The sequence below is a fragment of the Prionailurus bengalensis genome, chromosome B2 (genome assembly GCF_016509475.1).
Source record: "Prionailurus bengalensis isolate Pbe53 chromosome B2, Fcat_Pben_1.1_paternal_pri, whole genome shotgun sequence".
Lineage (NCBI taxonomy): Eukaryota > Metazoa > Chordata > Mammalia > Carnivora > Felidae > Prionailurus > Prionailurus bengalensis.
Window position 1 is genome coordinate 24824418 of NC_057349.1, and position 27324 is coordinate 24851741.

The window sequence follows — 27324 nt, forward strand, 5'->3', positions numbered from 1 at the left end:
TCTTGGTTAAAGTTGTGGGCAGGTCAACCTTTTGTCCTCACATGGTTCTGAAATGGGTCATAGTGGTTCTTTAAATAAATTAACCAAGACCAAAGAATAACAGACATTTACTGAGTTCTAAGTGCTTTACGAATACTTACTTATTTAATCTCCAAAGAGATCTTATGACATAAGAGCTATTGTTACCCTACTTACAGTAGAGGAAACTGAGGCACAGAGGTTCAATTAATTTGTCCCAAATTATACAGCAGGTAAAGAAGTTAAATTGGGAATCAAACACAGGCAGTTTGGCTCCAAAGTCCATGCCCATGAGTACTTCCTTAAATACCATGACCCAGGTCAAAAATGCGCCCCTTACTCTCACTTGTGTCCCACGGTATGCCCAGTCATGGTTCCAATATAGCTCAACGCGGCCATATCATGAATTCACACAGTAACATTAAAAATCGCCCCCAACCCCCTGCAAAACAACCAAACCAAAAGTAACCATCAGCAACAGAATGACAACACTTGAATCACCAGAACTTTTGGCTCTTTATTAAATTTCGGGAAAGAAATGAAGGTCACCAAATTAAGTTGGAATTTCCAGGGTACAGAAAACCGTTTCCTCTGCTGGCTGTCGCTGCCTTGGTGTGGGCAGGAGGTCACCAGGGGGCGGCCAAGGCTCCATATGCAGGACAAGGTGGGGGTGGGACATGACAGGGAGCCTCAGAGGAGCGGGAAGGGGGTCATCGGATCGTGTACTTGTCCCACTTCTTTTCAGGGTCGTAGGGTTCCCAGCGGCTCGCGGGGAAGATGTGCTTGTTCTTCTCGTACCAGCTCCGCAGCACCACCTTGCCCGCGTGTGACTCATCCTTTTCCATGGTGGCGTCGCTCAGCAGCCGCACGTCATCGTGCACGTCGAAGTTGAAGAGCGGCCCACTCTTGCCCCGGGCCTTGGTGACGATGAAGTCGTAGAAGGTGTGGTAGTGGGGCAGGATCAGGTCCTCCTTGATGTACATGAGCTGCTCCACGCCCGCCGACCGCAGCTCACGGAAGTCCTTTCGCAGCCCCTGCAGGGCCCTCTTCAGGAATTGCTGCACGGTGCCACCCTTGTGGATGCGCACGGTGCGCCGGTGCCCGGAGCCGTCCCAGTAGCTGAACGTGACCTCCATCTCCTCGCGCTTCACCTTGTCGCGCCTGGCCTCCCACTCCTGCCGCAGCTGCTCCCGCAGCCGGTTCTCCTCCTCCTCGCGGTCGCGGTCAGGCAGGAAGCTCGTGTCCACATCTGGATTCTTCCCCAGGTTCTTCTTCTTGCTCAGCCCCGCCGACGTGGGCTGCTCCCTAGCCGCCACCTCCTCATCCACGTTGCCCTCGTCGCCCTCGTCGAGTGTGAAGGACAGGCTGCAGATCTTTCGCTTCTGCTCCTGCTTACGCTCCTTCTCCCGCAGTGCCTCCAGCTGCAGCCGCCGCGCCTCCAGCTGCTCCCTCTTGGCCAGCTGCATCTCCCGCTCCTTAAGCAGGGCCTCCTGCTTGGCCTTCATGTCGTTCAGGGTCACCAGGCCCACCGTGCTCGACTTCAGCTCGGCCTCCACGGCGTCGTAATGAGCCGAGAATTTCTTGTCCACCTTCGACTTGATGAGGGTCTCCTCGGCGATCCGCTGCTTCAGCACCTCCATCTGCTCCTTCTGCTTTTCCCGCTTCTTGATCAGGTGCATGGCCCGGCCGGCCTCCCGCATCGTGCCCTTGTACTGCGCCATGCTGGCAGCTCGGCACGCCCACTCCCGCTTCCAGTTCCTGTCTGATGCCTGGGAGTTTCCGGGCTAGCTCATGGATTCTGCTGCAATGAAAACACTTGAGTTAGAAAGGGGCCAATAACAATGGCTTGATTAATGTTTCAGAGCGGTGCGTTCTACTAGAATTTTCTGGAATGACGGAAGTGTTCTGTAGCTGTGCTGACCAATGTGTAGCCATGTGAGGCTATTGTGCCCTCGAAATGTGGCTAGTGCCATCAAGACAATGACTTTTATTTTAATTAATTTAAATTTAAATAGCCATATGTGACTAATAGCTCCCATGTTGGACATTGCAAAGCTGGGTTTTGAGAGCTGTACATGGAGAGGGTTGGTTTACAGAGCAAATTTTCACCCGTCCAGGTACCCTTATCTGTCTGGGTACCCCCGTCAAGCAAGAGTTGGGGAACCAAGAAAGCAGGCCTGCAATGGGCCTGGGACTGGATTTGGGTGTAGTGACCACAGGAAAGCAGAGTCTGAGAGGAAAATGTCCAGGTTGGCCCTGGAGGAGAAGGCACCTGTCCTCGCAATCAGATACACCACTCTTCTTGAGGTAAGTGAGTGAGGGGAGAAGGGTCAGACAAAAGCATCTTTTAGTACTTTCCTAGAGGGTGGTAATGTTAGCTAAGATCCTATTAATATGTTAGAAGTGAGGCAGGACCGTATTAGTTGTTGTCCCTTGAGAATAATTTCTGCAGTGAGTATTTGTTGAGTCCACCTTATGCCCAGTACTAAAGTGTGCAGAAGCAGTGTAGGTATGGCCCTGCTTGCTGTGGAAAACAAGGCATCTAGGGATGCTTCTTGGTGTTTCAGCCAATGTGGAATGAATCCTCCCCCTAATTTTATTGGACTCAACTTGAATCAACCATCTTCCCTCAAGACCCGTCCATCCTGCTTCATGCACTACAGCTCCATCATCCTCTGGAGCCTCACCCCCACAAACTCAAGACAAGGTCTCATCCAACCATCCCCACCCTCCCAAACTCTTCCACTCTGCCCTCTGGAAAGACTCTCCTCATCAACAAACTCTCCTAAATCCTCAGCCACCTCTGGGACCTTCCCTTTACCTTCTTGTCTCATGCTGGAAGCCTGCTGTTCCCTGAGGAGACCATTTCTCCTAAAGTAGAGGACATCCACATAACATCCACATCCATGTCCTCTGACATCCACATCATCTCAAACTCTAAAAGTGGGATGTCTTTGCAGTTTCAAAAACATTTCTTCTACATTTTTAGAACTCCTAGCTTCCTTGAAGCTCATGCAACCCAGTGATACTACCCCAGCTGTTGCTGTCATCTCTGGAATTCCCTTTCCTCCAGAATCCTTGAGGTTTAGCACCTGGCTCAACTGCCGTCCTCCTCCATCCTCCATTCATCATAACCCTGGATGTCATCCACAGAACCTACCAGACACCTAGACCTTCTCACTTCTGATGGCCTCTTCCTTTGCTATGCCCTAGCTCTTATCACTATGAGCAGGTGCCCCATTTCCCAAATCTGAACTCTAGAACCTCCTTTCCTTTCAGTTTGCTTACTCTTGGAATAAATAACCTAACTCCAACTGTCCTCTGATAGTTCGAGACCTCTGATCCAAAGCACTTCTCCATCATACCCCCCTCTGCTTGCTCCTTCCTTACCCACCAGACATTGCATGGATTCTCATCTCTCATGCTTCTTTCCTTACCGTTATTCTTGCCTGGAAAAGCTCTAATCCTGGTTAAACATAGCCCCTGTCTTCATAACTCCTAAACGGCAGGGCTGAGGAAAACAGCACTGCTATTGTTGGCTAGCCTCACTTGAAGTTCATGACCTCAACCCTCCAATGGGGATTCAAAACTGCCTGGTAATTCTATCATGCTGCTTCAGGGAGTCTGCTGTCTTGCTCTCCACGACAACTATTTTGTGCTTCCTTCTGTATCTCTCACACCTCCACTCTCTCCTACCTCCCCCACCTCCCCTAGTTTGGCCAGTAAACATTTAGCAGCACACCACTGGATACAGTTCTGTCTTCTGATTCAAACACAGTTATTTGTGGATAATCGAATCCTACCCAAATTTCATAACACAAACACTGCATTTGGTCTACTTAAATCCCCCCAAATATGTGTTCTGTGAAAAAGGAGTTCTAAACTCAAATAAATATGGGAAAGTCAGAGTCAAAGAAAGTTTAAGAGTCTCTTTACTGTGAGTCTCTGATATGTTTCCACTGTGACTTTCCAAGGGGGCGTGTAATATTTCATGTTTCCCAAAAGTTTTTTGGATTATTCAACATTTCTTCCTCTACAGAGTATCTGTTTACTTTTCTCAAAACCAGTGCCTCAAGGAACCACGTTTAGAAAAACTGGCTGTGAAATATATGCCAGACTTTCATCGCGTCCTTCTAAAAGCAGTGATGCCTGTGAGCACAACCTCAAGAAGAAACCTTTTCTTATACGATAATAAAATATGGCACCTATGTGCCAAGGAGAAAATATTGTGGTGTTACCACTCACCAAATTGGCCAAACAAGAATTCTAAGCATTTTCCTGGACTACTGTCCTTCATACATAACCAATTAAAAGAAAATATTTCATATGTTTTCTTTTCTCTCCTTTCCTACCACTAGCCTTAAGATAACAATTGTGCTTTTTTTTCCACCTGAAGCCTCCTCATCAGTGCCCTATCATCAGTATATTCTTTTCTTTTCTTTTCTTTTCTTTTCTTTTCTTTTCTTTTCTTTTCTTTTTCTTTGACTTTTTCGATGTTTATTTATTTTTGAGAGAGAGAGAGAGACAGAGGATGAGCAGGGGAGGTTCAGAGAGAGAGAGAAACACAGAATCTGAAGCAGGCTACATGCTCTGAGCTGTCAGCCCAGAGACCAACGCTGGGCTGGAACCCATGAACTGTGAGATTATGACCTGAGCCAAAGTTGGAGGCTTACCTGACTGAGCCACCCAGGTGCCCCAGTGTATTCTCATTCTTGTCTATCTTCTATAAATAATCCAGTGGTCCTCATAAAAAATACATCTGATAATGTCACTCCCTTTCTTGAAAATCTCCTCCAACTCTCTATTTTGAGATAAAACTGGAATGTTAAATTTTTTCCTACCAGGTCCCTAATCACCAAACCCATCCACCCATTTCTCAACACTCCACACCATACAGTGGCCACCTGGAACATTTTAGTGTTCTTAAGTACAAGATGCCCTTTCATAACTGTTTCCTTTGGACATACCCTTCCTAGAAGCCTGCTGTCCACTGTGCCAGCCTTCAAGATCATCTTCAGGGTCATCCCCTATAGAAAACCTCTAGCAGCCTCCAGTGACCCCACCCCTGCCACCCCCAGATATACAAAGTTACTGATACCCTCTTCTCTCCAGGATCCCTGTGTGATTACCTTTATTAGATATAACATAAATCAGATTGCTTGGCCACCTCCTTTTTCAATTAGATAATCCAACTAGCCACACTTTAATCCAATCAAATATAATATGACCACATCAACTATAATTGCCCTTTTCCAATCTAATCAGAATCTAAATGTCAATATAGTCCCCAAACCTCATCTTTCCTCTTCCTGTTATCTAGCATCCATTGTCTTAACTCAATCACAGTCTTCAAATACCATAGCCAATCAGCTTCCAGAATTAAGACAGTTAGTCTTAAATTCTTCGAAAAGGTTGACAAGAAAAACAGAAGGAAGCAGTTTTATCCTTAGAGTCTGAAGTCCTGATTTTAAGAACTCCCCCCACCCCACGGGTCCCAAGATGATAGTTGCTTGTGACCTCAATCCTCAATGAAAAGTACCCCAGCAAGCTAAAGTCTACTGTTTTCAACTCCTCCACTGTATCAACAATGACAATAACACAAATAGATGGAAGGGAGCAACAGTCTGCTCCAAGGAATCTGAAATGCTGATTAAATATGCAAATTTTAATTTAAAGAAAATGTCACCTCCTTCCCACTTAGTGACAAGGTAAAGCAAATATGCAAACCAATGGCGGCAATTTTTAAAAATCCCACAAAACTCAAAAGCTACTGCTTTAATTGTTTTAACAGAAAAAAAAGATAATCAGTTTCCATCACAAACAAAAAGAACAAATCAACAAAGGAATACCTTTTGTCATGATTGGTTTTCAGTTTACCTCTCGTCAGTCTTAATTCTGATTTAAAATGATCATCCAACAAGTGGCGTGTATAAGCTCATCTCCAGAGTCAGCCTTACCATGAAACTGGTTGGTGGACCAGCGTCTGTAAAGGGCAGCACTTCCCAATCAGCCCAAATTGGGTCTAGGAAGTACTTCCTTACAGCATCATCACTCAAGGATCCCTCCAGCATCCATCAGTGTATACTGTATTTGTTGTCCAACCAAAGCCACAGCACCTATCATTCAACCAGATGCCAAAAAAAAAAAAAAAAAAAAACAAACCTCCAACCAACCAGTGCCTGACCTCTACAGAATTCTGTCACCAGACCAGAAGTCCTTTGTAGGATATTTTAAATGAATATAAAAATGATTTTATTGCATGCTTTCTAATAGGGGGAGGGGGTTAAAAATGCCTTCCAATGTTTGCTTGGAAGAAATCCAATATTTGGGGATGTTGCAAGGTGGAGGGAAGAAGTTTCACGTGTTCAGAGAGAGGGAAATGCAAAATGTACTGGCTGGAAAGAGCTTGGAGAAACAAGCCACAACTTTAATATATGTTCACTAGAGAAAAGGAAGAAGGTGTCACAGATCTCAAAATAGATTCTGCACCATAAATGTCTCTGAGTTTTGTGAAACTAAATCTGCTCCTTAGTTTTTATCAAAGTAATACATATTCATGGTTTTAAAAGAAAAGTAATATTAAAAGGATTATTACTTTTTTTAAATGTTCATTCATTTTTGAGAGAGAGAGAGAGCAAGCAGTGGAGGGGCAGAGGGAGAGGGGGACAGAGGATCTGAAGCAGGCTCTGTGCTGACAGCAGAGGGCCCAATGTGGGGCTCAAACTCACGAACCACAGGATCATGACCTGAGCCAAAGTAAAAAGCTTAACCAGCCGATCCACCCAAGCACCCCTAAAAGGCTTATTTTTTTTATTAAAATTTTTTTAATGTTTATTTTTGAGAGAGAGACAGACAGACAGAGACAGAGACCGAGCACAAGTGGGGAAGGGGCAGAGAGAAAAGGAGACAGAATCTGAAGCAAGCTGTCAGGACAGAGCCTGACACAGGACTTGAATCCAGGAACTGTGAGATCATGACCTGAGCCAAAGTCGGATGCTTAACCAACTGAGGTGCCCAGGCACCCCTAGAATGATTATTTTAACAAACAAAATAAAATAAAACAAAAGCAAATCAAGCAGTGCCCAGTTTTATCGCTCTTTTCTCTAGAAGCAACTCCTTCCAATCCCATCAGATGTTTCTTCTCATATTTACTTTCTTATTCTTCAGTAATTCTTACATTGCTATTTTGTGGCTAATCAATTTTACTTTATCTATTGACTTCTTCATATGGTGGATTAAGATTTAATTTTTCCCTATAATAAATTGAAGTATCTGACCAACTCATGGAGGAAGAAGGCATTATTATGGAAGTTGTTAATATTTAAACCAGATTTTAAAAATGCAAGGAATTAAATTATATGGTAATCTTAAATCTCAAACAAAATATTAACAAATTGAATCCAGCAGTTTATGAACACATGCATATGAAAGTAGGCCCTATTCAAAGATAGTTTGATACTAAAATATCTACCTATGTAATAACCATGGTAATAACATCTCCAATACCTGCAGATAAAACTAAATGAAAATTAGCAAATTAGACGTGGAAGGGAATTTCCTGAACTTGATAAAAGGCATTTTTGAGAAACCTATGGCAAATATCATATGTAATAATATACTTTTATGTTTTTTACAGTTTTTTTTGAAGATTTACTTTGAAGCAATCTCCACACACTCACGACCCCAAGATCAAGAGTCCCACGCTCCACCAACTGAGGCATCCAGGCACCCCTATGTTCCTTACAGTTTAATAAGCAATGGAATTGTGGTGAGTTTTGGCCTGTACCTCCATGGCTGCAGGCTGGGTGGAGGCAAACTGGGGTGAAGGGCAAATAGGAGATGAAGCTCTGATTCTCTTTTTTTTCAAAAGGTACACATCTTTTGTTTAAGATTGCAAAGTGTCACTTGAAACACAGCTTTTAGAAGTATCGCCAGAGAAGTGAAGGGACATGACAGATAACAGGGGTAAGGGAGGGGTGGCAAGGAGCTCATACCTATAGAAAAAAGTCAGTGAAAAATAAAAAGTCAGTTGTCTACTCAGAAGGGAAAATAAACTAATCAGGATTGTGTCTTCTCCCACTGAACACTTAGAGGAAAAGTAGTAAAGGGAAGTGTTATTTTGTGTAGAAACATGTAGAAGGCATTACAATACTACACTGTCGCTCACAGTTTTTCCAAGGATGTTTTTTTATTTTGAAAGTGCAGTGAGGGGTGCCTGGGTGGCGCAGTCGGTTAAGCGTCCGACTTCAGCCAGGTCACGATCTCGCGGTCCGTGAGTTCGAGCCCCGCGTCAGGCTCTGGGCTGATGGCTCAGAGCCTGGAGCCTGTTTCCGATTCTGTGTCTCCCTCTCTCTCTGCCCCTCCCCCGTTCATGCTCTGTCTCTCTCTGTCCCAAAAGTAAATAAACGTTGAAAAAAAAATTAAAAAAAAAAAAAGAAAGTGCAGTGAATGTGGCTTTTTACATTGACCTCAGAAGACAGCTCCAAATCAGAGGTAGGCCTAGTTCCATCACCAGCCTTGTGGGTGTTAGAGCCAACTCTGGTCCTTGGTCAGTGTCCCCTCTTTCTTTTTATAATGTTGTCAATGAAGATTATTGGTATCTAAACACCACCCCACTCTTCTTGCTTTGCTGAAAATGGGTGGTTCAGATTATAGTGAAGAGACAATAGTGAGATTGGTTAATTCTCTCAAAACCTTTATTTTGGGGGTGCCTGCATGGCTCAGTTAGTTAAGTGTCCAACTTCAGCTCAGGTCATGATCTCACAGTTTATGAATTTGAACCCGCATCAGGCTCTCTGCTGTCTATGGCACAGAGCCTGCTTGGGATCCTCTGTTCCCTTCTCTCTCTCTGCCCCTCCCTGACTTGTCCTTTCTCTCTCTCTCAAAAATAAATATTTAAAAAATTTAAAAAAATGAAAAACCATTTATTTTCTCCCAACTGGGAGTGATCATGGGATGAAGAATTCATCATTCAGAGCAGCACCTGTCACTTTGCGGGACCTTTGGCTGGAGCTCAATGACAGCCATAATTGACACTGTTCCAAGCCAACACTGAACACCCACTAGTGCCATGGGGTCCAGCATGTTGGGGGACACTGGGTTTACAACAGGTTTAAACCTGTTCCTGGGGTTGCTTCTAAGATAGTTTAGAGGATTCATAGATAATGAAGCTAGTTGAGGGGAGATTACCCTGAGATACCCACTTCTTGGCACTGGAGGTGAATGGGGAATGATTGCTCAATAAATTCAGAAAATGAAACTTTGAGGTAAGAAAATATCTGAACCTAGTGTTGACTTTGGGTGAACAGGGAAAGACCACACCCTTAAGGAACGCTGAAGTAAATGCAAACCAGAAACCAAGAAATCTCACTTATGGTGTTAATATATTCATTGGATTATTTATGGTGTCCTTGACAACATCATTACAGCCGACAGAATGTACTGTTTAACTATGTGAACTTGTTTTCTTTATCATTCATTTTCTGGAGAACTCCTTCATACCAGCCAAAGCTCCTGGATATCCACTCTGCTTCCCAGGGAACCACCACCCTGGAGCACCTTGGAGCTTTCTGTAAAATGCACTTACACTCCAAACGTGCTAACCACTTGGTGGGTTTAGATCTCATGGAAAGCCAGACTGGTTAATAATTTTCCTAAGGCCATTGTGATCTTCCAGGGTTCCAGCAGCCCCAGAGGAGTTTTGGTATCACCTGTGATCACCATTATGTAGTTCACTTGATCTATCACTATTAGGATTTAGTCCTTAAACAGCTTATAAACATGGAAGATACTACCCCATTAAAAGATGGTTATGAAATACATAAACAGAACAATTCCTAACAATTCCTAATTCCTGTTAGGTTCCTAACAGGTCAGACTCTCCCCACCCTCCATTTTTGACCTCTCTGCTGACTTGTATTTTCTGTTTCCAGTAATAAACTAAACCACAAAAGAAGAACCAACCTCATGGTATACATTCTTACCACCTATCACTTTAATTTGAGCTCTAATAAACAAAAAGACGTGAAATAGTTGCTTAAAATGTGTTTTAAGTTACAGTTTGAGATAGGCTTTTCCCAAAGGTTAACATTTTTTTTTTAATTTACACAAAATACAACTTGCTCTTTTTGGTGTGCCGTTATATGAGTTTTGACAAATACCTAATGCCTACAAATTTTCACAAATTTTAAATAACATTTTTCTTTTCCAGAGACACTAGTCAGGGCACATGTGATAGAAAATCTGTGTTATTAATTATAGTTGGCACGAGCTTCAGAAGTCCCCACTGGACTGATTTCCTGATGATAAAATGTGAGACACACAGCGTGCTAAGGTCCATAGAATATGGTTTTTGACTCTGTCCCTTGGGGTAGGGGAGGTGCACACATGAGCTGATTAGATCTTGGACTTTTTGGTCTTCACATATTGTGATACCATAGCCCTGGCCATAATGCCACATTTTGTTATTGAGTTAGCACTTACTTAGAAGAAACTCTTGGCCCAAGACTTATTATTTAGAAGAAACTATTGACCCAAGCATTGTCCCAATGTCTTGGTTGATAGTTTAACCTTCTGTGGGGGCAGGGGTGGGGAGGGAAGGAGGATATTTTGTTGATAACTGTTGTTGCTTAACTACGGGAATATATGTGAGACACTGCTGAAGCCCTGCTATAAGGTACTCTTTCCAAAGTCGTTTTTAATTTTTTTAACTTAAAAACTGTAAATTTGACTCCATTTTTTGCTTATACAGTTCTCTGAGTTGTTTTATTTTTTTATTTAAAAATTTTTAAAAATTTATTTATTTACTTATTTATTTTGGAGAGAAAGAGAGCATGAGAGGGGGAGAGGGGCAGGAGAGAGAGAGAGAGAAAGAATCTCAAGCAGGCTCCACGCTGTCAGCACAGAGCCCGATGAAGGGCTTGATTTCAGAAACCATGAGATCATGACCTGAGCCAAAATCAGGAGTCAGACGCTTTAACCTACTGAGCCACTTAGGCGCCCCTATTTTTTAAATTTTTAATTGAAGTATAGTTGACACATAATATTATATTAGTTTCAAGTGTACAACATACAGCTTCAACAATCATCTACGTTACAAAATACCAACCATGTTAAGTGTAAGTTACCATCACTGTACAAAGCCATTATAATTTTATGATTATTCTCTATGTTGTACTGTTCATCCCCATGACTATTTTATTTTATTTTTTTAATTTGCATATAGTAGGCACATGATGTTACATTAGTTTCAGGTATAGAATATAGTCAATGATATTGTACTAGCCTTTGCATGTTGACGAGTGATACCTACATTGGTGGTGAGCATAGCATAGAGAAGTTGAATGTTGTGTACCAGTTCTCTTAGTTTTAACACACTTACGCAATCACTATTACAGTCAGGAACAGAAAACTATCACCTCAGAAAACTCCCTGTCCCATCCGTTTGTAGTTACACTCCCACCTCCATCTCTACCCCTTACAACCACTGATCTTCATTCTTACATTTTTGCCTTTTCCAAAATGTCACATAGATTCAGACAATATGTAAGCCTTGAGTCAGAGTTCTTTCATCCATTGTAATGCTTTTGAGATTCACCCATGTTGTTGTGTGTATCAACAGTTCATTCCATTTTATTGTTGAGTAGTATTCCATCCTGTGGATGCACCACCATTTCTTTATCTATTAAGCCATTTGGATTAAAGGCATTTGGGCATTTGGGTTGCTTCCAGTTGTTATTATGAATGCAGCTGCTATAAATATTCATGTAGAGGTTTTTATGTGAACAAAAGTTTTCATTTCTCTCCCTAAGTATAGGATTGCCAGGTAGGTATTGTGTTCTTATTTATTTTTTAATTTTAGCTATTCTAATTAATAAGGGTATGTAAATGGTATGCCGTTAGGTTTTAATTTGCATTTCACAAAGCAGAAAATGGTGTTAAAATCATGTTTTCACATGTTTATTTGCCCTTATGGATTTTCTTCAATAATGTGTTCTTTGAAATCTTTTGCTTATTTTTTTTCCTTTTTGTCCCCCATGCTATATATTATATCCCCATGACCTATTTGTAGCTAGGAATTTGTACTTTTTAACTCTCTTTACCCATTTAGCCTCCTTCACACCCTCACCCCTCCATTCTCCACCTCTGGTAACCACCAGTCTGTTCTCTGTTTCCATGAGCTCACTGCTTTATTGTTTTGTTTTTTGTTTTAGATTCTACATATAAGTAAGATTATATGCTATTTCTTTCTCTACATGATGTATTTCACTTAACATAATGCCCTCAAGGTCCATCCATGTTGTAGCAAATAGCAATATTTCATTCTTTTTAATGACTGAATAAATTCCAGTATGTATATATATGTATATACATATACATATATGTAGAAAATGTGGTATTCAGTCATCCATCCATCAGGGGACACTTAGGTTGATTCTATATCTTGGCTATTATAAATAAGGCTGCAATGAGCACGGCGCACATACATCTTCTTAAGTCAATATTTTTGTTTTTTTTTGGATAAATACATAGAAGTGGAATTGCTGTCTCATATAGTGGTTCTATTTTTAATTTTTGGAGGAAGCTACATACTGTTTTCTACAGTAGCTATACCAATTTACATTACCACCTCCAGTGTGCAGGGTTCCTTTTTGTCCACACCCTTGTCAACAGTTATTTCTTGTCTTTAGGTAATAGCCATTCTAACAGATGTGATGTGTTATCTTGGTAGTTTTGATTTGCATTTACCTGACATATAGTAATGTTAAACATCTTTTCATGTACCTGTTGTCCATCTTAATATATTCTTTGGGATAATGTCTATTCACATTCTCTGCCCATTTCTTTTTTTTCTTCTTTTATTTTTTTTTATCATTTTATTTTTTATTTTTTAAAATTTACATCCAAATTAGTTAGCATAGCATGCAACAATGATTTCAGGAGTAGATTCCTTAGTGCCCCTTACCCATTTAGCCCATCCCCCCTCCCACAACCCCTCCAGTAACCCTCAGTTTGTTCTCCATATTTATGAGTCTCTTCTGTTTTGTCCCCCTCCCTGTTTTTACATTATTTTTGTTTCCCTTCCCTTATATTCATCTGTTTGGTCTCTTAAAGTCCTCATATGAGTGAAGTCATATGATTTTTGTCTTTCTCTGACTGACTAATTTCACTAAGCATAATACCCTCCAGTTCCATCCACATAGCTGCAAATAGCAAGATTTCATTCTTTTTGATTGACGAGTAATACTCCATTGTATATATATACCACATCTTCTTTATCCATTCATCCATTGATGGACATTTGGGCTCTTTCCATACTTTGGCTATTGTTGATAGTGCTGCTATAAACATGGGGGTGCATGTGTCCCTTTGAAACAACACACCTGTATCCCTTGGATAAATGCCTACTAGTGCAATTGCTGGGTCGTAGGATAGTTCTATTTTTAGTTTTTGAGGATCCTCCATACTGTTTTCCAGAGTGGGTTCACCAGCTTGCATTGCCACCAACAATGCAAAAAAGATCCTCTTTCTCCGCATCCTCACCAACATCTGTTGTTGCCTGAGTGGTTAATGTTAGCCATCCTGACAGGTGTGAGGTGGTATCTCATTGTGGTTTTGATTTGTATTTCCCTGATGATGAGTGATGTTGAGCATTAGTTCATGTGTTGGTTGGCCATCTGGATGTCTTCTTTGAAGAAGTGTCTATTCATGTCTTTTGCCCATTTCTTCACTGGATTATTTGTTTTTGGGTGTTCAGTTTGAGAAGTTCTTTGTAGATTTTGGATACTGTTTATCCAATATATCGCTTGCAAATATCTTCTCCCATTCTGTCAGTTGCCTTCTAGTTTTGCTGATTGTTTCCTTCACTGTGCAGAAGCTTTTTATTTTGGGGAGGTCTCAGTAGTTCATTTTTGCTTTTGTTTCCCTTGCCTCTGGAGACGTGTTGAGTAAGAAGTTGCTGCGGCCAAGATCAAAGAGGTTTTTGCCTGCTTTCTCCTCAAGGATTTTGATGGCTTCCTGTCTTACATTGAGGTCTTTCATCCATTTTGAGTTTATTTTTGTGTATGGTGTAAGAAAGTGGTCCAGGTTCATTCTTCTGCATGTCGCTGTCCAGTTTTTCCAGCACCACTTGCTGACGAGACTGTCTTTATTCCATTGGATATTCTTTCCTGCTTTGTCAAAGATTAGTTGGCCATATGTTTGTGGGTCCATTTCTGGGTTCTCTATTCTGTTGTGTTGATCTGAGTGTCTGTTCTTGTGTCAGTACCATACTGTCTTGATGATTACAGCTTTGTAGTATAGCTTGAAGTCTGGGATTGTGATGCCTCCTGCTTTGGTTTTCTTTTTCAAGATTGCTTTGGCTATTTGGGGTCTTTTCTGGTTCCATACAAATTTTAGGATTATTTGTTTTAGCTCTGTGAAGAATGCTGGTGTTATTTTGATAGGGATTGCATTGAATATGTAGATTCCTTTGGGTAGTATCGACATTTTAACAATATTTGTTCTTCCTATCCAGGAGCATGGAATCTTTTTCCATTTTTTTGTGTCTTCTTCAATTTCTTTTATGAGCTTTCTATAGTTTTCAGCATATAGATTTTTCACCTCTTTGGTTAGGTTTATTCCTAGGTACTTTATGGTTTTTTGTGCAATTGTAAATGGGATCGATTCCTTGACTTCTCTTTCTGTGGCTTCATTGTTCGTGTATAGGAATGCAACTGATTCCTGTGCATTGATTTTATATCCTGTAACTTTGCTGAATTCATTAATCAATTCTAGCATTTTTTGGTGGAATCTTTTGGGTTTTCCATATAGAGTGTCATGTCATCTTCAAAGAGGGAAAGTTTGACCTCCTCCGGGCCGATTTGGATGCCTTTATTTCTTTGTGTTGTCTGATTGCAGAGGCTAAGACTTCCAATACTATGTTGAATAACAGTCCTCTGCCCATTTCTTAATTGGTTTCTTTGTTTGCTATTGAATTATAGGAATTCTTTATATATTTTGGATATTAACCCCTTATCATACATATGATTTGCAAATATTGTTTCCCATTCATTAGGTTGCCTTTTCATCTTGCTGATGGTTTTCTTTGCTGTGTAGAAGGTTTTTAGTTTGATGTAGCCCCACTTATTTATTTATTTATTTATTTTTAATTTATTTTTTTAATTTTTTTTTTACCAAATCCAAAATATTCTCACAAGACAAGTGTCAAGCTTACCACCTATGTTTTGTACTAGGGGTTTTATGGTATCAGATCTTACATTCAAATCTTTAATCCCTTTTTAGTTAATTTTTGTGTATGGTGTAAGATATTGGTCCAATTTCATTCTTTTACATGTGGCCATCCAGTTTTCCCAGCACCATTTATTGAAGAGACTGTTCTTCCCCTATCCTATATTCTTGGCTCTTTTGTTGTAAATTAACTGGCCATATATGCATGAGCTTATTTCTGGGTTCCCTACTCGGTTCCATTGGTCTATGTGTCTCTGTTTTTTATTTTTGTTTTGTTTTGTTTTGTTTGTTTGTTTTGCCAATACAGCTTTGAAATATAGTTTGAAATCAGGGAGTGAGATGCTTCCAGCTTTGTTCTTCTTTTTCAGGCTTGCTTTGGCTATTTTGGGTCTTTCACAGTTCCACTCAAATTTTAGGATTGTTTTATTTTTGTGAGAAATGCTATTGGAAGTTTGATAGGATTGCATTGAATTTGTTTGTTCCCAAATTTGCTTTGGGAAGCACGGATATTTTAACAATATTAATTCTTCCAATTATGAGCGCAGTATATCTTTTCATTTGTGTCTTCTTCAATTTCTTTCATCAGTGTCTTATAGTTTTCAGTATGCAGATCTTTCACTTCCTTGGTGAAATTTATTTCTAAGTATTTTATTTTTTTGACAGAATTATAAATGGAATTGTTTTCTTAGTATCTTTTTTTGCTAGTTTATTATTTATGTATGGAAACACAACAGATTTTTTTTTGATTGTGTATCCTGAAACTCTACTGAATTTGTTTATTCTAATATTTTTAGTGGATTCTTTAGGATTTTCTACATATTATGTCATCTGCAAATAGTGACAGTTTTACTTCTTTCTTTTTGATTTGTGTGTCCTTTATTTCTTTTTCTTGCCTAATTGCTCTCATTTTTTAATTGAGTTGTTCTCTTACTATTGAGTATTAAGTTTTGTTGGGTTCTGGATACAAATTTTTTATCTCATATGTGATTTGTAGTAGTTTCTACAAGTGTAGATTCTCTTTTCATTTTTAAGTGACTTTTGCAGAGCATAAGTTTTTTATTTTGATGAAGTCAAAATTGTCAGTTGTTCATTTATGAATCATGCTTTTGATGTCTTATTTAGGAGGTCTTTGCCCAATCTAAGGTCACAAAGATTTTATCCTAAGCTTTTTCCCAAAATTTCATAGTTTTACATTTTCCATTTAGATCTATGGTCTATTTTTTATTTTAAATTTTTACAGGAAACCCATTTTAATATTTTTTTTACCTGGTTGTGAAACCCATTTTATATATTTTTTTCTTCCAAGTTTTTATTTAAATTCCTGTTAGTTAACATATAGTGTAATATTAGTTTCAGGTATACAATTTAGTGATTCAGCACTTACATACAACACCTGGTGCTCATCACAGCAAGTTCACTCTTTAATCCCAGTCACCTGTTTTACCCTTCCTCCACCTCCTCCCCTCTGGTAACATAAGTTTGTTCTCTATAGTTAACAGTCTGTTTTTTGGTTTTATATCAGCATTATCAACAATAGCCAAATTATGGAAAGGACCCATATAGTCTAGTTTTTAGTTAATTTTTTTGTTTAAGATACAATGATTAGGTCAGTTAATTTGTATGCATATTGGCATCTAATTGTTCCAACACAATTTGTTAAAAGACTATTCTTTTTAATATTTTTTGTACCTTTGTCAAAAATCAATTAACTATATTGTGTGGGTCTATTTATGGACTCTGTTCTGTTCCATTGAACTATGTGTCTATTCCTTTGTTAATATCACACTATTTTAGAATACTGCAACTTTATAGCAAGTCTTAAAATTGCTTAATCCTTTTTCAAGAACTTTCTGGTATTCTAGTCCTTTTGCCTTTTTATATAAGTTGTAGAATCACCTAGTCTATATAAACAGTCTTTCTTGGATTTTTATTGGAATTGCATTAAATTTATAGATCAATTTGGGGGATATTTGCCATCTTAACTGTATTGTTGAGATGAACGTTGTATGGCTACATACATTGTGTGGCTCTCTATTTAGGTCTCCTTTCATTTCTTTCATTGGCACTTTGTAGTTTTTAGCACATAGATTCTGCATGTTAGCTTTATACTCAACTGCTTATCTTTTTTTTAGAGCTATTATAAATGTCATTTTAAAAAACTGATTTCAGGGGTGCCTGGGTGGCTCAGTCAGTTAAGTTTCCTACGTTGGCTCAAGTCATGATCTCATGGTTCGTGAGTTGGAGCCCCACGCCAGGCTCTGTGCTGACGGCTTCAGATTCTGTGTCTCCCTCTCTCTGTTCCTCCCCTGCTTGCACTCTGTCTCTCTCTCTCAAAAATAAATAAACATTAAAAAAAAACTGATTTCAAATTACTCATTGCCAATGTATATAAATAAAATTGATTTTTTTCTGTTGACCTTGTATCTTTCCATCTTGCTAAACTCATGTGCTAATTCTACAAGTTTTTTATAGATTCCTTGGGATTTCCATATAGACATCATGTTTCCTGAAACAACAGCTATGGTCTGAGGACAGAGACAATTTAATTTCTTCCTTTTCAATCTGTATGTCATCTTTCTTTCTTTCTTTCTTTCATCTTTCTTTCTTTCTTTCTTTCTTTCTTTCTTTCTTTCTTCCTTTCTTTCTTTCCCCTTGTTGCATTGACTAGAATTTCCTGTATGATGCTGATTGTGCAGAATTGGGTGTTTTTCTTTAAACATTGGGCAAGATTTGTTAATATACCATCTTGGCCTAGATTTTTCTTTTTTGGCAAGATTTAAACTACAATCTATTTAACAGATATAGATAGAACTATTCAGGATGCCTATTTTTTTCTTAGGTGAGTCTTGATACTTTGTGGCCTTTGAGGACTTGGTCCATTGCATCTAAGCAGTCAAAGTTATGTACATAGTTTTGTATTATTCATTATCTTTTTGTTGTCTATAGAATTTATAGTGATTTACTTTTTTTAATTCTTTATATTGTATCTTCTCTGTTTTTTCTTTATGTCTGTCTAGAAGTTTACTGAATTTTATTGATCTATTTGAGAAACAAATTTTTTCTTTTATTTTCTCTTCTGTTACTCTTTTTAGTTTCACTAATTTCTGCTCTTATCTTTATTTTTTCCTTCCCTCTATTTGCTGACCTGCCCTTTTTCCTAAGGTAGAAGCTTAGATTACTTATTCAAAATCTTTCTTCTTTTTTGATTTAAGTATTTAAACCTATAAATTCCTCTCAAAGCACTGTGGTAACTGGATTCCTCAAATATTGATATGTTGTGTTTTCATTTTCATTCAATTCAAAATATTTTCTAGGGTCACCCAGGTGGCTCAGTCGGTTAGGCATCCGACTCTGGATTTTGGCTCAGGTCATGATCTCACAGTCATGAGTTGGAGCCCTGTGTTGGGCTCCATGCTAAATGGGACCTGCTTAGGATTCCTCTCTCCCTCTCCTTCTGCCTCTCTCCTACTCACTCATACATGCATGTGTGCATGTCCACTCTCTAAAAAAAATCCCAAAAAACCCCCAAGAACTATTTTCTAATTTCTTTTGAGAGTCTTTGTGACTCATGGATTATTTATTTAGAAGTGTGTGTGTTTTCATTTACAAAGATTTGGAGATACTCTAGTCATCTTTTTGTTATTGATCTCTAGTTTAATTCTGTTGTCATCAGAAAACATAATTTGTGTGATTTTTATTCTCTTACACTTATGAGGATTTTCTCATAACCCAGAATATGGTCTATGTTAGTGAATGTCCCATGTACACTTGAAATGAATGTGTGTTCTTCTGTTGTTCCTTGGAGGTGTTCTAAAAGTGTCAATAGATCAGTTGGTTCAGTTCTATATCTTGCTGATTTTCTATTCTATACACTTGTTTTATCAATTCCTGAAAGAGAAGTATTGAAGGCTCCAATTATAATTGTGTGTTTTTCTACTTTTCCTTTCTGTTTTACCTATTTTTAAATAATGTATTTTAAAGTCCTGTTTTTAGGTACATATACACTTAGGATTGTTATGTCTTATTGGTAGGATGACCCATTTATCAAATGTCCCTCTTTGTCCCAGTAATGTTCCTTTCTTTAAAGTCTACTTTGTCTTATATTATTCTAGTAATTCTGGATTTCTTCTGATTAGTGTTTTCATGTAATTTCTTTTTCCATCTTTTTCTTTTAACTTATGTCAGTACATTTAAAGTGATTTTCTCATGGACAGCATATAGTTGATTCTTTTTCTTTAACCACTCTGGTGTTCCTTGTCTTTTTGGAGCCATTTGTATTTATTACTGAAGTGTTAAGATTTAGGTCTATCATTTTGTTATTTTTCTCTTGTTTCCACCTGTTTTCATTCCTCTGTTTTCCCTTTACTCCTTCTTTTAAATTATTTGATTACTTTTTAGTATTCAATTTCAGTTTATCTATTGAAGCTTTAACATATCTTTTTTTGAGGCTTTTACTATATCTTTTTATGGATTTTTAGTGGTTATGCTGAGGGTTATGACATATAGCCTTTATTTTTCAGTTTATTCGAATTAATACTTTGTTACTTTAAGAGGAATACAAAAACTTCGCCACTCTATATGTCCCTTTACTCTTCCCTGTAGTTATCGTGTACATTGCATCTACATGAATTGAAAACCCATTAGATAATGTTACAATTATTGCCTTCAACCATCACCCATAGTTTAAAGAATTCAGGAAAAGAACTCAATAGATTATATTTACCCAAATATTTTCCATTTCCATTTCTCTTCCTTCATTCCTAAAGTTAAAATTTTCCTTCTGGTGTCATTTCCCTTTTATGTAAAGAACTTTCTTCATTCTTGGTTATAAGTGGCCAATTTATCACCTAGATTTTAAGAAAAAATCAGTGTGTAACTTTTCTGTAATGTGAATCTGTGGTGGAGACAGGATTTTTGCCTTTAGTATGTTGAAGGTGATTTTAGGGACTGCAGGTAACAGATGAGAGAGCTTCCCACAGGATGCTTCCTGCTGTCGTTGACTTCAATGCACACTTTCTTTCAGTAGACACAGACTCTTTGGCACATGTTGAGACACTTGCAACACAACCAGCTGTCAGTGATGTCAATGGTCAGCCTGCCTTGGTGCTTCTCCACACATTTCAGGAAATGTACAGGTAGCCATTCTGATACAAGGAAAGCCCATTCTCAGACAACTGTTCATAAGATGTGGTGGTTTATGAGTTTACTAAAATATAGCCATGCTTATTTTGTAACCAAAATTCACTAGCTGGAGTCTTTGCTGAGCCACTGCAATTGTCTAAAATCATTCCAGGGGTTAGGACTGGGTCTTGTTTAATTGATGATGCAGCTTGTCCTGTCTACCTGGCAGGACTTCCTGTAAACGTTGTAAAGGATGCAGAAATCCCAGTGATAGATGAAATGTAAGAAGTAAAAACTTCTGTATGTCCTGACTTTCAGAGATTTCCATCGGACTACCATCCACAGGGACCGTATCCAAGAGTTTATTGTAAGTGAATGTTGCCAGAGGGTCTTCAGGAAACTGAGTGTTTTGCACTGATGTACTAATTCTTTGTTCAAGGGTGGCCAAGACCAATGGTCAGGGATCTAATGGGCAGGACCAGACTGACTGGATAAGGATGTATGGCTTAAAATTATTGCCAGTTTATGTGGTTCCTTGCTACTGCTGTAAGTTTTCATTTTTCCTGCAGCAGGGCCTGACAGGTTGTATATGCTGAATAAATGTTTCATAAATGGATGAATAAACAAATGTCACATTGTTTGACTGTATTACACTTAAGTACTCTTGTTATTAACAACTCTAGGCATTATAGTAAAAGTGTTCAGTCCTACAATTTCATTTCCAATTCACTATTTTGTGTGAGGATGTAAAAGATCACTCTTTATAAATCCCTGAAACTCTGAAACTCTGCTGCTGGAAATGTGGCAGCCAAAAATGTGGCATGGCAGAGTGAAAATCATGCTACGAGAGGAGGACTGGATTCTCCCGTCAGCTCTAAAGTTTGTCATGGCCTTGGAAGAATTAGGTAGCATTTAAGTTTTCAGTTTTTTCATCTAAAAAATTACACACTGATACTGTCCAATCCTTTTGAGTTATAAGGCCTAGGATTCAACCAAAGAACTTTCTCTAATTCATCTAAGTCAGTGACAAGGCATGGATTAAGAGAGCATAACGCTTATGTGTTTGTGTAATTCCTCCTTGTGCTTGTTATCTAGAACTCCAGACTCCAGGTTCTGGAGGTGGAGGTGTGGTAGGGTCCACTCCCTAAGGAATGTAAACTAAAAAAACCTCAAGGCAACCTGGCTATATTCCTACGTGATATCCCTCATGACCCTGTAACATGAGACCACTTAATCAGATTGCATGTTTGTGTGTTACCATATATGGGAGACAAAAGAAAGTTGAAAATAGATACAAAACTATGCCACTTGGTGTTCGGGGGTGTTGGGTGTGAACCCAACTGAGTCAGTGCTGGCACAAATAAAGTTGCTTCCTAGAAAGAAAAGTCTTGGTATCATGACTGCGTGAGAATCCTGCTACAGGGGAAGGGAGATGTCAACTCAGCCAAGGGCCTTACCTCATAGGATCGTACCAGGCTTTGGCTGTTCACAGCAGTGCTGACATGTTATCAAAATTAGTCCAAAGGCAACTCCAAAGAACCAGGAAGGGATGAGATCAGGTACAAGAAATTCCTGGTTTGGTAGCAGAGGAGATGGGACAGCCTCTGGCCTTCACAGCCAGAACCTGGAAAATGACTACTTCTCATAGTTTTCAAGGAGCCAATTCTGAACTCTGTAGGTGGGCATTTAGGAGAATGAACATAAAAAAACTAAATCCCATCCTTCACCCGGAGCTGATTGTGAAATTTCTTCATTCCTAGTTTCTTGGTTGGGAAAGCTCTGTTTTCTTCGCTCATACCTCCCTGGGAAGCCATTCCCCATGCCCTCTCCAACCCACCAGTGCTGCTGTATGCACAACTTTGGGACAGTGGAGTGTAGCTCTTAATGCTGCCCCTCCTCTTGCCTTCCACTCTTTCTAAACATGATAGTCACTATCATCTGCCAGACGCTTCATCAGCATTCAAGGCTGATGACAAGAGGAATGCATTCAGCCATCAAGGTGGCCACATATTACCCAACCCAGATTTCTTTCTGATTCATGCTCATTTAATTATTTATTTTAAAATAAAAATATTTTTATACTACATACATTTTATAAAAACTACACAAAATGGTCCCTAGGTAATCTTATACTTGAGAGATAGCCATTATTTTTTTGTTTTGTTTTGTTTTAATGTTTATTTATTTTTGAAAGAGAGAGACAGAGGGTAAGCAGGGGAAGGGCAGAGAGAGAGGGAAACATAGCATCTGAAGCAGACTCTAGGCTCCAAGCTGTCAGCACAGAGCCCAACACGGGGCTTGAACACACGAGCTGTGAGATCATGACCTGAGCCCAACTGGAGCTTAACCGACTGAGCCACCCAGGTGCCCCTGAGAGATAACCATTATTAATAGTTGCCATTTACTTCTAGACCATAAATTTATATGTAAATATGTACTTTAATATAATGGGATCATTCTGTTTGATGAACTCAGCAATGTATTATACTTATTTCCATGTTAACACTTAAGAGCTTATTGGATCCCTTTTAATGGCGCCAATGTATTTCAGTATAGGAATGTATCATAACGTATTTTACCAGTTTTCTATTGCTTGACATTCAAGTTGTTTTCATTTGTTTAACTCTATAATGATTATTCTTATACCTAAATTTCTGTGAAAGAATTCTTATAGTGCCTGGTGCTTAATATGTGTTAGTTATCACAATTATTAGTAATATCTTTTAAAGATTACCCTTGACTTTCTTTGATCTTAAGTTTAGCATCTTTTCTTATGGTCTTTAAATTTCATGATGAAGCCTTTTACTTATCTTTCTATTGAGGCAGTTTCCTTTTATTGATTTATAAGAACTCTTTGTATATTGGGAGTTTATCTACTGTATAACATCCCCCCCAGGTTGTCTTTGCATTTTAACTTTGTTTATAGTAATTTTTCCCCTGAATTATAGAAGTTTTTGTAATTTTATGTAGCTAATTCTGACAGTCTTTTCTTTTATGACTTGTGAGTTTAATATATTTTTAAAAATTCAGTCAGTTTTATAGCATTGTTTTTTTTTGGTTTTTTTTTGTTTTTAAATTTGCTTCTTTCTATATATATAGTTATCCTAGCTGGGATCTATTTCTGAAATCACTATAAGGCAGTCATTTAAATTTCTTCCCAAAAGTTTGTACTAGATTAAAATGAAAACAGAAAAGGAATTTTTCTCAACCTGCTGCATGGACTATAGGTATTCTTGCTAACTAGTAATAATAAAAACAGTACAAACTAATGTTTTTATAGTGAGTTGCAAGTTATAAAGCTTATTTACATACTCTATGAGTTGGGAATTCTTTTATTCCTGTTAAGAGAAAAACCTGACTCAAACTGGCTTAAATAAAATATTTGACTCACTTATTTAAAAAAAAAATGATTCACTTATCTGAAATGACCAAAGGTCATGTAGGCTTTGGATGTGGCTTGGTTCAGAAGTTCAGTAATCTCACCACAGCTCCTTTCTGTTTCATCTTTAGGTTTACCCTCACTAGGGCCACTAGATGATGTCTACAGATTTCTAGGAGTTATGTGCTGTCTCATTCATATTCAGGGCAAGGAGAGATTTTTTTTTTTTTTGATTACTCTTTCAGAAGAGTGAGGGAGTTTCTCTCCCAAATCTCATGTCTTGCTTTTTTCCAATCAACAATTCCAGGAAAATGACAAATAATCTCTTGGTATTTAGTCAATCAGAGCCTACCCTAGTGCAGGGCACAAAGGTGGGAGGTGTGAAACACGAGATGTGTTGGGAAATGGTGAATATTCATCCAAACGAAATTGGGATCACATACCCAAGAGGAAGGGAGAATATAAATTGAGCACTCAAATTAACAAAAGTGTAGCACACATACCTTGTTCCTGTTTGGTACTTATAGGAACCCTAAGAAGGTAAGTAGTTACTAAAGTTCCTATTTTATAGATGGAGAGACTGAAAACTAGAAGAATTATATAATTTGCCTAGCTCATTCACCTAGTAAGTAGCAAAGCTTAAATCCAGATCTCATAACTCGAGATTCTCTGCTTTTCCCAGGACTCCGAATTACCTCCCTGTCTGCTTAAAACCACTGCTTAGAGGGTGCCTGGGTGGCTCAGTGGATCAAGCATCCAACTCTTGATTTCAGCTCAAGTCATGATCCCAGGGTCATGGGATCGAGCCCTGCATTGGGCTCCAAGTTTAGCATGGAGCCTACCTAAGATTCTCTCCCTCCCTCTCTCTCTGCCCCTCCCCTGCTCATGCTCTCTCTCTCTCAAAACAACAACAAACAAAACTGCTGCTTAGTATATGGGACTGAATCAGCTCTACAAGCTCAAGTTTTAAATTTTTTTTTTCAACATTTATTTATTTTTGGGACAGAGAGAGACAGAGCATGAACGGGGGAGGGGCAGAGAGAGAGGGAGACACAGAATCGGAAACAGGCTCCAGGCTCTGAGCCATCAGCCCAGAGCCCGACGCGGGGCTCGAACTCACGGACCGCGAGATTGTGACCTGGCTGAAGTCGGACGCTTAACCGACTGCGCCACCCAGGCGCCCCTCAAGTTTTAAATTTAAAAGGTCAAAAGGAAATATTAGCTATTGGCCATATTGACGTTTCTAATGGGAGCAGAACATGATGTGAGGTTCCACCATGGTGGTTTCAAAAGAACCGGAAGTAAAGATCCTGTTCTAGTTCAGCCTAGGCATCCCCAAAGAAGAGCATGATACAAAGGCTTATGCATGGGCATGGGTGATTTATTTGGGGATGTGTTCACAGGGAGCAGGAGGGGAGTGTTAGAATGAGGTGGGAGAGTTAGAAGGAAAGCCAGTATAATCCAGGTAGCCATCTCTAGAGTGACTATTTGACCCCACAGGAACTTTGGGAAGCTCCATGAAATATATCACTGTGGGGTGGGGAGAAAAGGGAAAGCATTTACCCTACGGTACACATACCCAGCGGTTGATGGTTGACCCATAAGATGTTAATAACCCTGCATTTCTTAGTTGTACATGAGTGCCCAGTAGTTTGGCTGGACACCCCAGTTTGCCACTGCATCAGAGAAGCCAGGGACAGGAAGAGAAAAGATGCACTCAAAACGTGCTTCAGCATAAAGCTGGTTGAATAGAACTGCTCACTGCATCAGCATCAGTGGCTGGAAGGAGGTGGGACCAGAGGATTTTAAGTGAGGCATTTTAAGTAGAGGTCTTCAATACATAATCCATTTTAAGCCAATAATACAAAACTTAAGTTAAAGAAGTGATACACAACAGGCCCAAATTGCTAGTTCCCTAGTTAACATCTGATAAGTTCATGCCTGAATTATTATAACTACCTCCTAAAAAGATTTCCTTAGTTTTCCCCTCACTCAACTACTGCTGCAATCTTCCTAAAATACAAAAAATAGTCTCCATTTTTGTCCTTACTTTACAGAATCATTCACTACCCTCCACTGGTTGCAGAATTATGTACAAAACCTTTGACTGACATTCAATATTCTTCACAATTGGTTTTACCGTAATTAAACAGCTGTCCTCCCCATAACTATCCCAGCTGGACTCAAGCTGGTCTAATTTCCTTACCGTTTTATAAATAGGCCGAGATTATTCTTCTCTGTGTCTTTGTTAATATTGTCCCTTCTAACTGACAGGGATGATGTGCAAAACATTTACCAACTGCTGTAGCAGTCACTGACCAATCAGAGTGGAGACTGAGCCAATCAGACCTGATGTCAGGTGTAACTGACAATATGGGTTGGCCAGCTGACTCAGCTCTGCCCTCAGCCTCCATTTTTCTTCCACCTATTGAAATCCTATCTTTCCCTCATTTTCCCTGAAGTTATCCTGGACTACACTTAACTTATGTTGGTCTTTCCTTCCTTGGGATTAATTACCACTTTGTGTCCTGAATATTCTTAAAGATGTGCTAATGATATAACAGTGTAAAACACCTGCACTTTTTGGGCAGCACATTCTTTATTGTCTCTTCGGATGGTAAAATTTCATGATGTTTTTGATATAGAGAATAGAAAGATATAATTCGTTCTTTCCTATAACATAGTTTACCAAAAGCATTTTTTTATCATTGATACTTTAGAAAAATTTCTTTTAGCTTCAAAAATTCATGACCGATACACAAATTTTTAGGATTTCTGTTGAAGTGAGGAAATGAGGAAAAATTGTACTATATTTCCTTTACTTTGAGATAAGATTTCAAAGAGATATCAAGTGTCCTTGGAATGCTCTTTCAATTGCCAGTAGATATATTCTTGGAAGACATTGCAACACCAGAATGGCTAATGATATTTTAACCTGAGTGGTAGTTTTAAAAGTTTTTGTGGGACAGAGAGAGACAGAGCATGAACGGGGGAGGGGCAGAGGGAGAGGGAGTTAGAGAAGCCTAGAGAAGCAGAAGCAGGCTCTGCACTTCAACTCAGAGCCCCACCCAGGGCTCGAAATCACAAACTGAGATCAGATCTGAAATGAAGGTGGATGCTTAACCAACTGAACCACCCATGTGCCCCAACCTGAGTGATCGTTTTAAAACACAGCCCCCAGATTCTTTGATACTTACCCACTGAGAGATGGAGTCTATGTCTCCTCCCCTTGAATCTTGGTGGGCTTGTGATTTGGTTGTAACCAACAGAATAATACTTCTATATCTATCATTTTATTCTCAGGGATTCTTGCCTTTTTGTTTTTTAATTTTTTTAATGTTTATTTTTGAGACAGCGAGAGAGTGAGACAGAGTGTGAGCAGGGGAGGGGCAGAGGGAGAGAAGCAGACACAGAATCCAAAACAGACTCCAGGCTCTGAGCTGCTAGCACAGAACCCAATGTGGTCCTAGAACCTGGGAATGAAGAGATCATGACCTGAGCCGAAGTCAGACGCTTAACTGACTGAGCCACCCTGGCACCCCAGGGTAGATTCTAGCCCTGATCTACCATACAAGAAG

The 27324-nt window shown here is 39.2% G+C and overlaps 1 protein-coding gene across 2 annotated transcripts; it reads right to left on the minus strand.

Moving 5' to 3' along the window:
• Positions 1 to 515: 515 nt before the first annotated feature.
• FAM50B (family with sequence similarity 50 member B) lies at positions 516 to 26039 on the minus strand. 2 transcript variants are annotated; one of them, XM_043590921.1, is made up of 2 exons: positions 25953 to 26039; positions 516 to 1816 (listed from the first exon to the last, which is right to left on the minus strand). In XM_043590921.1, exon 2 carries the CDS (start codon positions 1737 to 1739, stop codon positions 729 to 731), a length of 1011 nt encoding a protein of 336 aa, XP_043446856.1. In that variant the 5' UTR covers positions 1740 to 1816; positions 25953 to 26039; the 3' UTR covers positions 516 to 728. The 2 variants fall into 2 exon arrangements, with proteins under 2 accessions (XP_043446856.1, XP_043446855.1); XM_043590920.1 differs by having other exon boundaries at positions 516 to 1819; positions 25953 to 26030.
• Positions 26040 to 27324: the final 1285 nt, after the last annotated feature.

Excerpts from the sequence above, each read along its gene's own strand:
- FAM50B (XM_043590921.1), bottom strand. The coding sequence starts at position 1,739 with ATGGCGCAGTACAAGGGCACGATGCGGGAGGCCGGCCGGGCCATGCAC.